At 35.1% G+C, this 11,067-nt stretch overlaps 3 protein-coding genes across 3 annotated transcripts; 2 read left to right on the top strand and 1 right to left on the bottom strand.

Moving 5' to 3' along the window:
• Positions 1–171: 171 nt before the first annotated feature.
• Positions 172–3,183, top strand: LOC149731699 (cytochrome P450 2U1-like). The gene is made up of 5 exons (XM_089885559.1): positions 172–524; positions 1,140–1,337; positions 1,561–1,738; positions 2,003–2,184; positions 2,353–3,183. The coding sequence occupies exons 1-5, from the start codon at positions 251–253 to the stop codon at positions 3,021–3,023; spliced, it is 1,503 nt and encodes a 500-aa protein (XP_089741685.1). The 5' UTR covers positions 172–250; the 3' UTR covers positions 3,024–3,183.
• LOC149731698 (NAD-dependent protein deacetylase sirtuin-2-like) lies at positions 3,145–7,717 on the top strand. The gene is made up of 11 exons (XM_089885560.1): positions 3,145–3,382; positions 3,704–3,838; positions 4,101–4,142; positions 4,473–4,579; positions 4,976–5,032; positions 5,176–5,244; positions 5,516–5,639; positions 5,916–5,975; positions 6,361–6,493; positions 6,789–6,911; positions 7,200–7,717. The coding sequence occupies exons 1-11, from the start codon at positions 3,313–3,315 to the stop codon at positions 7,366–7,368; spliced, it is 1,089 nt and encodes a 362-aa protein (XP_089741686.1). The 5' UTR covers positions 3,145–3,312; the 3' UTR covers positions 7,369–7,717.
• Positions 7,709–10,820, bottom strand: LOC149731697 (ras-related protein Rap-1b-like). The gene is made up of 3 exons (XM_089885562.1): positions 10,685–10,820; positions 8,627–8,851; positions 7,709–8,360 (listed from the first exon to the last, which is right to left on the bottom strand). The coding sequence occupies exons 1-3, from the start codon at positions 10,774–10,776 to the stop codon at positions 8,084–8,086; spliced, it is 594 nt and encodes a 197-aa protein (XP_089741688.1). The 5' UTR covers positions 10,777–10,820; the 3' UTR covers positions 7,709–8,083.
• Positions 10,821–11,067: the final 247 nt, after the last annotated feature.

Genomic DNA, 11,067 nt, shown 5'->3' with positions numbered 1-11,067 from the left:
ACAATTAACAATGCTTATTCATAGGCTTAAGGATACAGTTATAAAACTTTGTAAATACTTTTTGTTTACTATCAAACGAGACACCAAATGAAAATAAAAGCATGTATCATCTTATACCCCAGGTTTCAAGTCATCTGTTCTTTCTTTCTGTATGCAAAGAGATAAATAAATTTATGTTACGTTATTTAACTTTTGAATACATTAATGGTTACTCTATTTTTAGGTGTAGCTGAAACACTGTTTATTGAAAATGCTGCCTATAATTTGCCTGAGTTTATTTCTGATAATTTTTCTCTGTTGGAAACCTTTGCGAAAAAGGTCGAACTACCCACCAGGCTGTGATGGGATGCCGTTCCTCGGTTGTTTGCCTTTGCTCGGCGTTCACCCTGCAAATACAATCATGAAGTGGTCAAAACGTTACGGCGACGTATTTTACGTCAAGTATGCAATGCAAAACGTCATTATGTTGAATTCCTTCGAATCGATTAAAGAAGCGTTGGTAAAGCAAGGTCACGTGTTTTCAGGTTTGTTAATGTGCGATAGGATGAATACCGTTAGCACATAATATCCAATCGTTTTATGAACAATTAACAATGTTCTATTAAATTTTCGTGGTCACGGTTATACAATTCTATAAATAATATTTTTACAACCAAACGGGATGAGGCCGTTTTTTATTCAGAGATGGTATATATATGCCTATATATTTACTTTACCAATAAATGGCCGACCAGACTGTTTAATTAACGCAGTCCATTGCAACAGCTTAACCATGTACGTGCACCAAACAATGTGTGTTTGTATGTGTTGTACATCAGTACGCACAATCACTTAACGCATATTTACAGCCTGGGTTAATTAAAAGAAACCGCTTGACCTTTACATATTTCTTTCAAAATTTAGTAAAATATAAATGTCGAACATGTACTTCTGTGATACTTTATAGTAATGCGGGGTACGGGTAATACGGATACCGTTAGCAAAAAAAATATCTCGTATAACTCCTGATCGTTTTTAAGAACCAATAACGCTATTTCAGCATATTCATTGTAGTAAACCAAATACTAGAAGCGTATTTAAGTAACTGCATGTATATAACCTGTAGCGTGTCATCTAGCCGACATACTGATATACCACAGGTCGCCAACATACGTTTATAACTGAGTTCACATCCGGGAACGCTGGTCTTGGGTTCCTGGATTATGGGGCTGTGTGGAGAAGCCAGCGTCGGTTTGGGTTGGCGACATTACATGAGTTTGGGATGGGCAGGAGGTGTATGGCTTCTAAGATCCTTGAGGAAGCTGACCTTATGTGTGATGAGATGTTGAAGCATGGAGGTATGACTGTTGTTTGGTCGGTATAACACACCAGTCGTTATAACACGGGTGTTCTATTTCATTTGCACCTCGCGTGCCTGCTTATTCGTATACAAGTTCCAACGTGTGTAACTTTGACGGTGATCGTTGTATAGCTGACAATTTGGGCAACCCTTTACTGACCACGGGATTGGATCAATTGCTGTGTTTTGTTATACGACACAAATGTTTTATTATGTTACAGACCACGCCTTTGATTGCATGGACCACATCACACCAGCTGTTACCAACATTATCAGCATCCTTGTGTTCGGCAAAAGGTTTGAATACGACGATCCAACGTTACTTGATACATTACATCTTCTCTTCGATTTTGGCCACGATTTCCCGTTTGCTCTGTTCTATTTTGCTCCCCTTGTAAGGTGAGTATAAGCACGGTGTCTATTTTGCAAACACCACTTCAGTTTAGGTTTCTTAGTAGGGTGGGGTAAAATAGTCATTTTTTTTCCATTTAGTAATAAATAAAAATGTTTAGAGGAATAAAGTAAACGTATAGTCACACAACTCTAAAAACACGTTCAGGTATTTTAGAATAAAATGCGCTATAAAGCTCTCCATTTTACCCCGAATGTATAATGTTAAACAATCATTTTGTTTATTGACATTCTCTATCTATGCACTTTTAGATTCTTGCCACCGTGGAAAGCAGAGCTGGAAAAAATCCGCCAAGCACGAAAGCCAGTATGGGATCATATAATGTCTGCTATCCAACAACACCAGGATACTTACAATGAGAATGATTGCAGGGATTTTATTGACAGCTTTATTGCTAAAATGAAATCTACAAATGCTGATGGCGTAAAGTTTGGTGAGCATTGTTATAACGACTATTGGTGTCCTGTCATACTTGGTAAACAGACATACATGGTAACTAGTGGGCAAAATTTGTATGAAACAGAACACCCGGGTTATAACGATCGTTACTTTTCGACATGCGTACATAGGTTAGTTACATTCGTTCCTTTGTCCTGTTTAGAAGCTATGGTCGAAGATCCGAACGATAACGATGTCCCTGCCGCATGGTGGAACAAAGAGCAGTTGTTCCACTACGTCAAGGAGTTGTTTTTAGCTGGAACTGACACTACAGCCACTACATTAAGATGGGCAATCCTACTTATTCATTACCACACAGATGTCCATGAAAAGATTCATGAAGAAATAGACCATGAGGCGAGTAACCCCGTTAAATTCGAAGATATGCCTAATATGCCGTACACACAAGCTGTTATACAAGAGGTGTTCCGTTCCAGACCCATAGCTAACTTTGGTACAATGCGGAAAACTACAGCTGTTGGTAAAGTGGGCGGGTATCGGATACCGAAAGGTTCTATAGTGATGCCGAATATCTGGGCTGTCCATCATAATCCACAGCGATGGAAAGATCCGCATTTGTTTAAACCTGATCGACATATTGATCAGAACGGAAAGTTTGTCAAATCTGAAGATATTATCCCGTTTAATGTTGGCCAGCGTAGTTGTTTGGGCATGCAGCTCGCCAAAATGGAAATCTTTATTTTTCTTGTTAGGATGATGCAACGTTTCAATTTCAAACTCGCAACTGATAAAGAGAAATTAGACTTAAATGGGCAATATATATTCTTGCATTACCCACCTGCCTTTGACGTTTCTGTCCAATTACGTTCCTAACTTATAAATCTATACCCCAACTTATTTTGTTTTGTGCAATCTATGTATACCTACACTATACTCATTATACTACTGTTAAAAGTTTTTTCAATAAAAATAAACGTTTTCTTTTGCAGCAGCATAACATTTTCTTTCAGTTTTCAATAAATTGATCAAAATATTACAACATATTTATTTGGTGCTTTCACGGGGATTTTCCCCGCGTTGGTAAATTTTGATTTTTGCCCAAGCAAAACCAAGATCAAACGGAAAGTAAATTGCCCAAGAAAGGTATATAGAAGTAGTTAACATGGCAGAAGGTAGCAATAAATCTGATGATTTACCGAAAGAAGCCGAGTCCAGTTTGTCTGCAAACGAAGGTAAATTGGCTAACGTAAAATTCCGATGTAGATTAAAATGTATCCGTAGTGCCGTTTTCTTAAAAATCTACCGTTTCGTGATCAATTTTGATTCTTACAGTGGTGTGTAGTATGCTACATAATAGTCTTGGACGTAAACAAATACTTAAGAAAGTGTTACGAAATATGTAATAGACAAGCATTAAATCCAACTAATGGTGTCTGAAAGATATATTATATACATTGGCTAAAATGGCATCGTCAGTCTCTTGTTCAAGTATAACATAATAGTAAAAGTTCTTGTTGATACAATATAGCAAAAAAAATTGTTTGTTTTTTTAGTTGACCAGCTGAAAAACCTGTTCAGTACAATTAATCTTGGGGAGTTAATAAATAAAGATAATGAAGAGAAACCAGAACAACTCCTGCCAGAAGTTACTTTCAAAGGAGTGGCAGAGTATATTAAATCGGATAAATGTAAGTGTTAACCGTAATAAAGCTAAACAATAACAAAGTTCCTAAAAAAGAATCACTGACAAAGTTACACTTACATACATAGTAGTGGCCTAGTTATAAGTGGACTTAAGGTGTATGAAATATATAACCAAGCAAATGAATAGTTTACTTGACAAACTGCAAAACATGATTGAATCTAAATGTACAGTCAGAAGTGTTTTAACTAAATAATGAAATGTAGTTGAGAGTTGAGACTCTTTAATAACATATCATTTACATGCAGGTAAAAACATCATAGTGATGTGCGGTGCAGGAATATCAACAGGTTTGTTTATGTGCTGTATAATTGATCCAATGTAACACAGTGGTTAAAGCTTTTGCATTCTAACCAAGCATTTGTTGGTTCAAGGCATGATGGTTCCACTAATACCAAAAAAATATCACTTAACAAAATTACATATGTTCAAACTTGTAAGCATTGCCCTGCCATACGAGGATAAATACCTACAAAATTTTAAGTTTTAGGTGCATTTAAATTTAAAGATTTTTAACGCCCTGTAATTTATTAACAATTTATTCAAATACCTCCTAATGTTTTGGTTATTTTTCCTGCTCTGACTTTACATAAATATGAATATATATATTTCTTTTTTAGCTGCTGGCATCCCTGACTTTCGTACCCCAGGCACTGGGCTTTATGACAACTTGCAGAAGTATGAGCTACCCAGCCCACAAGCAATATTTGAAATCAATTTCTTTAAGGTAGATCTGTTATGTTTTCCCCTTTCAAAGAAAAAAATCACCCACAAAGTAACATACATGGTAACTCGTAAGCTGGCATGAGGTGTATAGAACAGAACACCTGTGTTATAACGACTGTCGTTTTCCCGCCATGCAAGAATAAAGCAAGTTTCATGTGTAATGACAGGTGGTAGGCTCTAAATTGTAAATCCGTAAACTTTGTGTCCTCTAAATGCCCCATGCGCCCACAGAGTTTAAACAAACAAATTCTGAGGTCTCAATGCAGTTTTATTTTAACCAAACTTATTTTTGCAAAATGCTACAATCAGAACAGTTTAATTTATGTCATGAACGAGTTGGTGCTATTATTGTATTAAAACAGAGAAATAAAGAGAGTGCATTTCTTAAAATTTTCAGGAAAACCCACAACCATTCTACACTCTTGCCAAGGAACTCTACCCTGGTAGTTTCAAGGTTAGCTTTTTTTCCTATTTGTTGAGTTTTGAATGCATTATTACAATAACTGTTTAAAAATTTACAAAAACACATTTTACAATAATTTATCGTATTATTTTTTTAATAAATTACAAAACATATGTTTACATTAACATTTACAGCCCACCACCTGCCATTACTTTATCAAACTACTGGAGCAAAAGGGTTTGCTACGTAGAGCCTACACACAGGTTAGTAATGATTTATATCTACAGTCACAAGTGTTTTAATTAAATGCTGAACAACTTTTCTGTTAAGTCAGTAGTTCAGTTTATTAAGAGCACCTCACAACACAAGCACATGTTTAGAATGAATACTTAAAACTATAATATAACATTTATAAGTGAGATGTTTATTTATTACTTTCAACTTTTTTTTCGCATGACGGGAAATGATTTACATTAGTTTAGGAAATATTTTGTGAGTGGTTTTTACCATAACTGATGAGAAATATTTTCATAGAACATTGATACACTTGAAAGAGTAGCTGGTGTTGGTGGAGATAAACTAGTTGAAGCTCACGGTACCTTCCATACAGCTCATTGTGTTCAGTGTAGGATGGAATATTCACAAGATTGGGTAAAAGGTTAGTTTGCTTTCATTTCTACAACAGTGCTTCCAAAATTATGTGTTTTCCTATATATTGTTTATGAAGCTTTTTGGTAGTACACCAGCAGCCATGCTTTTTATATGACACTTTTTCTCAACTAACTTTTACACTTTTACTTGTGTAAAGAACGACAGTAAGGATTGGATGAATTTCAATAAACCATCGGTTAGACTTGATTTTTGTATGTTACGTTTTTGTAGCACCAGATCCTTATTGTGGAAATGCTAACAATATATTGTTACTATTTAACAGAAAAAGTTTTTAAAGATGAGATCCCACATTGTAAAGATTGTGAGGAATTGGTCAAACCTGGTAAGTTGGTTTATTATCACTAATTGACTTTTCATTTACCTAATACATTATGATGTACATTGTACCATACATTCAATAAGAAAACAATATTAATACAGTCATATGCGCCTAACATGAGTATGCATCTATGCACTGGAATTGATTAGGATATCCCATGTGATCAAATCTATGTAAACAACACATTAATTGGTAATAACATAATCACCTATGGTCCAAAGAGTTCTCTTTCAAAGTTTTTTTTTGAATACAGAAACCCATGACTACCGTGTACAGTGTACCAAATTCATTGTAAGACAACATTTAGGAATAGTTTTAAATAGTAGCAAATGCAAAATGTAGTTGACTACTTGTATTATTGTTTCTTACACTTTTTTTCCTAATGTAGACATTGTATTCTTTGGAGAGCCCCTGCCACGAAGATTCTTTAATTTACGATATGAAGATTTTCGGTTATGTGACTTACTTATAGTGATGGGAACCTCATTAAAAGTTCATCCGTTTGCGTCGCTTGTTGATGGGTAGGTGGTAACAATGCAATGTTTATATAATTTTACCCATATTCTGTTTTTAACGACTGTCGTTTCGCTGCTAATTCCATTTTGTTTGTTGTTTTAACTCTAGACTATCAATGTCACTAAAATTTTAGAATGTGACACCTGTACTAAGTTGCCATAATTTGCCAATGTGCCAAATGAAATAAATAAATTTCTTTTCTAACTACAACAGAATAAAAGGGAAAAATATCTAAGAAAACAAGAGTGAATATATAATTTTTTTTTTAAATAAGAAAATATAAGTTGTGTTGATTCTTAGAGTTGAAGACACGACCCCACGGTTGTTGATAAACCGGGAGAAATGCGGTGAATCTGATCCACTGATGAAGTTGTTGGGAGGGGGTGGGGCGGGAATGGATTTTGATTCTGACAAAGCGTATAGGTGAGGCTACTGTTTGTGGCTTGTTTATATTCGCACGGCAAGGCAATGACTGTTTCATATCTGTTTCATACACCTGGTACCCACTTAAAAGTTACTGCATATTGTTCCTTAGTGTTTTTCTTTTCAAGATGGCTAGTGTGCCGCACTGTAGGACTTCACCCACATAGAATAGAATGAGCATAAAAGATCGTAATTTGCCAACTCTGGTCCAAATCTTAGCTCTCGACAGGAAGCTGAGCCACATAAAATAAAATACACAATGTTTTCATTTAATTTTTTTTAACCCAGAGATGTATGTTGGCTTGGTGACTGTGATGATGGTTGTCTAGCTCTTGCTGATTTACTTGGTTGGAAGAATGAACTTGAAACTATGGTTTGTAACCAACATAAGGAGATCGACCAAAACTCACAAGCTACTGCCTCAAAAGAAAAAAGCCCAAGCAAGAAAAGTGCATAGTATGGAACTTTTGTATTTGTTATTACTGCTTAATGATTTTACTGTAACTGCTTTATTTGTGCTTTTATTTGATCTGATTGACTAGGAAATATTTTGTTTTTTATTATTTTAAGTATGAACTATTTTTTAGCTAGGAAATATTTGGTTTTTATTGTTTTAAAGTAAAAAAATGATTTTTAACTAGGAAATATTTTAAAATTTTATTATTTTAAAATATAAACTGAATTTTAACTTAGGAATATTCTTTTTTTATTCTTTTAAAATATGAAGTATTGTATTCATTGTTTTAAGTATGTCATATATGTTTGCATTGGCTATATTTTAGCTGAGATAAAGTCACTTAAAGAAAGTTGTTTTGTTTATTTTTCAACATATTTTATCTTCATTTCACATAAAACAGTAAACAAAAGATAATTAATTAAAATATTAAATGAGTTTATGCAAAAAAGGTTAAAAAAGGGAATGTTTAAAAACTAAAAGTGTTTAAATTTAAATTTTAAAATATTTTAAATTTTCAAACTACTGTGAGGTGTCATACCATCACCAACACAAATGCACAGTTTTTGCAAAATCGCATTTAGCAAAACAATTGGGTTTTGCAAAAAAGATGGTTTTGCAAATAGTTGTTTTACAAGTAATCATTTCCAAATTGCGAAGCTGCAAAAAAAGTTTTTTTTGCGAAATATCAACTCGACACACATTACAATGTTGTCGTCTACATTATGGAACACTTCCCAGATGACCGTTTTCTACGTGAAGCTTCGTTATGTAGGGTGTTTACGCGAGCTTTGCGAGCGTTTTCGTAATCTAGTATTTGGCGCACAACTTGTGCGAATACTTCTCCCACCTCGTGGTGCTCGCGAGCTGAGGTCTCTATAAATCTACAATGCGACCATCGCTTAGCGAGAGTACTTCCTTCTTCTTCTTCAACCGCCCTCTCGTGTTCCGCAAGATCTCGTTTGTTTCCAACAAGCACAATAGGAACTTGCTCGCTGAATGCAGAATGAAATATGTCACAAAATGGCAATTTTGTCCAATTGTCAGCCATTCAAGAACAAGTAGCTCATACAAGACATTAACGGCAAACATAATGATGTCTCACCATATGGCGGACAAAACATTATATACCCTTCAGATCATAAAACAAACCAATGCCCAAAAAATTCATATACTCGTATAATACACCTGGCAGCAACAACATATACAAACAATTGGCAGAAGATCTCCATTACACTCCTAAATAACTCAGTCCACCAACCTTAATTTATTTCGAACAATTTGCTCTCTTATTGACTTCACGTCTTCAAATGTGGTTGGATCAATGATGGAATAAACGAGGATAAAACCATCACCCTTCCTAATGTACAAGTCCCTCATTTGACTGAACTGGTCCATACCAGCGGTGTCAATCAACTCCAGCATGCATTGTTCACCATCCAACGTGATAGTTTTTCGGTGAATTTCCTCAATTGTTGGTTCGTAACTGCAAATGTATAGGGTTCAGTATGGGGACAGGGGATACAACTCAGTTTGGATATAAATGTATCTTATTATTCACGCATCGCGGGGCAGCTACGGTCGTTATAACACCGCTATATTCTTTTGCATACAGTTCATGTCCGGTTACGAGTTGTGTAACGTTATATTAGATGTATATTGGTTTAGGGGAATCATACCTAAAACAAAAATATTTTTGTTTGTTATTGTGTAGAACTTAACATTCTTAACAACGAAACAGTGAACCAGCTACCTTTTACGGGTTAACATAATCTTAAAACATAGACTACATTTGCTCGGAAAATTTATATAAGTTTCTTTGCTTGCATTAAATTTTTACGAAATATTTTTTTAATTTCGTTACCCGTTACCGGTTTAAACAGAAGTTTATAAAACGTTACAACCGGTTGCGTGATCGTTGAGCGAGATGTTCTCACACACTTCTAAGTATCGGACACTTGTGATATTTTACATACGACCATATATAGCGATGTTGTGCTTGTTGGTAAAGTGGGAAACTTTGAAGATGTAAATGGCCAGCCGTGTTTACATATTAGTTAAGTTGAAGTGTTTATAAGTTCTCTTTAGCAAAATGTTGTTAAAATACTTGAAGGAAAATGTAAATACGTACATTGTGTTTAAACATTGATTTCATGGGTGCAACAGTTTATCAATTTCCTGACATTTTACTTCACCAGGCACATATTATGCGTTTACTTATAGATGGTTAAAATTCTGTCTGTCATTTTTACTATTTTCAACTATTATCGTTCGGGAGTTGTCTTATCATGTATGTCTACTTGGATGATGTTTATAATTGAATTTGACCTGTGTTTTATGGCTGTCCTATTAATACGAAGACTCCTATCTTATGATGAAGCACCTGTGTTGACTATCTTTGCCCGCCACGCGAAGATAAATAAATTACATCTGTCAATTCACCCACAAAGTTACAAATGTAGTAAGGGGGTACGAGGTGTATGAAACCGAACAGCTGTGGTATAATAACCGTCGTTGCCCTGCCGCACGAGACTAAACAAGTTACATCCCTTGATGTAACAGATTTCATGGTGCATTAAATTTCCATTCGTGACGTGTATGTACAACAGCTTGAGTCATATAGTTTATGTTGTAAAGAACAATTTCAGAACTAGACTTCCGGTCGCGTCAATGGGAGTCCCCAATCTTTTAAACGTTCGTAATAAATATACAGTCAATGTTGGTTTAGAAGTAACTTTTATTTGACACTTTTACTCAAGTAGTTTTTAACCGTAGCATGTTTTAACGACTGTAGTTGTGCTGCATATTTCTCTCTTTGTTGTTTTAATTTATCTCATATTCGCCACAAATTATGTTTTTTGTCATGTATGGTAGGGTGGGGAGAAATGGGAAACCTTCATTTTATATTTTCTCATTTTACTTTGTAAACAAAGAACATTCAAAGAACTTCAAAATCGTATCCTCGCGACTCTCATACACCGTTGTTATTGTTTAAAACACTATCAGCATATAATACGGTCAAAGTGTCCCATCTTACCCGACATTCTACTTTTAAACTGGTGTTGTGGTATTGGGCAGCACTGGCTGTATTTGTGATTAGTAGAGTGGGGTAAGATGAGCCATATTTTCATTCTCCTTTATCGTCCCATTTGGTAGTAAATATAAAATATTAAAAAAAGATATATCACCGTATCCCCGCGACTCTTAAAAGAGTGTTGTTAAAAAAACAGAATCGGGAAATATGGGATATTATGTGTTAACGGTATCCTATCTTGCCCACAGTCCTATAAATAAAATTTCCATATGTTTTTACACTCACTTCTCATCGAAGTGTTCGGTCACGAACTGAGTTGTCATTGATGTTTTTCCTACTCCCCCTGCTCCCATTAACACGATCTTAAAGTGACGCATCTTCTGTACAGTAGTAGTTGTGACGACTAAGTGCTTGTGACGTCTGTTGTTGTGAAGGCTTGTTATGAAACCAGAGACGAGCTATATACGTTTACAATGTCGCAGTAGCTCGTCAAATTGTAAATAAAACAATCTTTACTGATATCTAGCAAAGAAATGTCAAATTGTTTAATAGGGTGGGGGAAGATGGGACATCTGTTCATCTTATTTTCTCATCCAATTTGGAACAAATGACATTTAAAGAGTTATAAGACCGTATTCACACGACTTACATAGACTGTTGTTATTTGT

This window comes from Ciona robusta, chromosome 9, assembly GCF_009617815.1.
Source record: "Ciona robusta chromosome 9, ASM961781v2".
NCBI lineage: Eukaryota > Metazoa > Chordata > Ascidiacea > Phlebobranchia > Cionidae > Ciona > Ciona robusta.
This window is presented reverse-complemented; position numbering and strand designations above follow the sequence as displayed.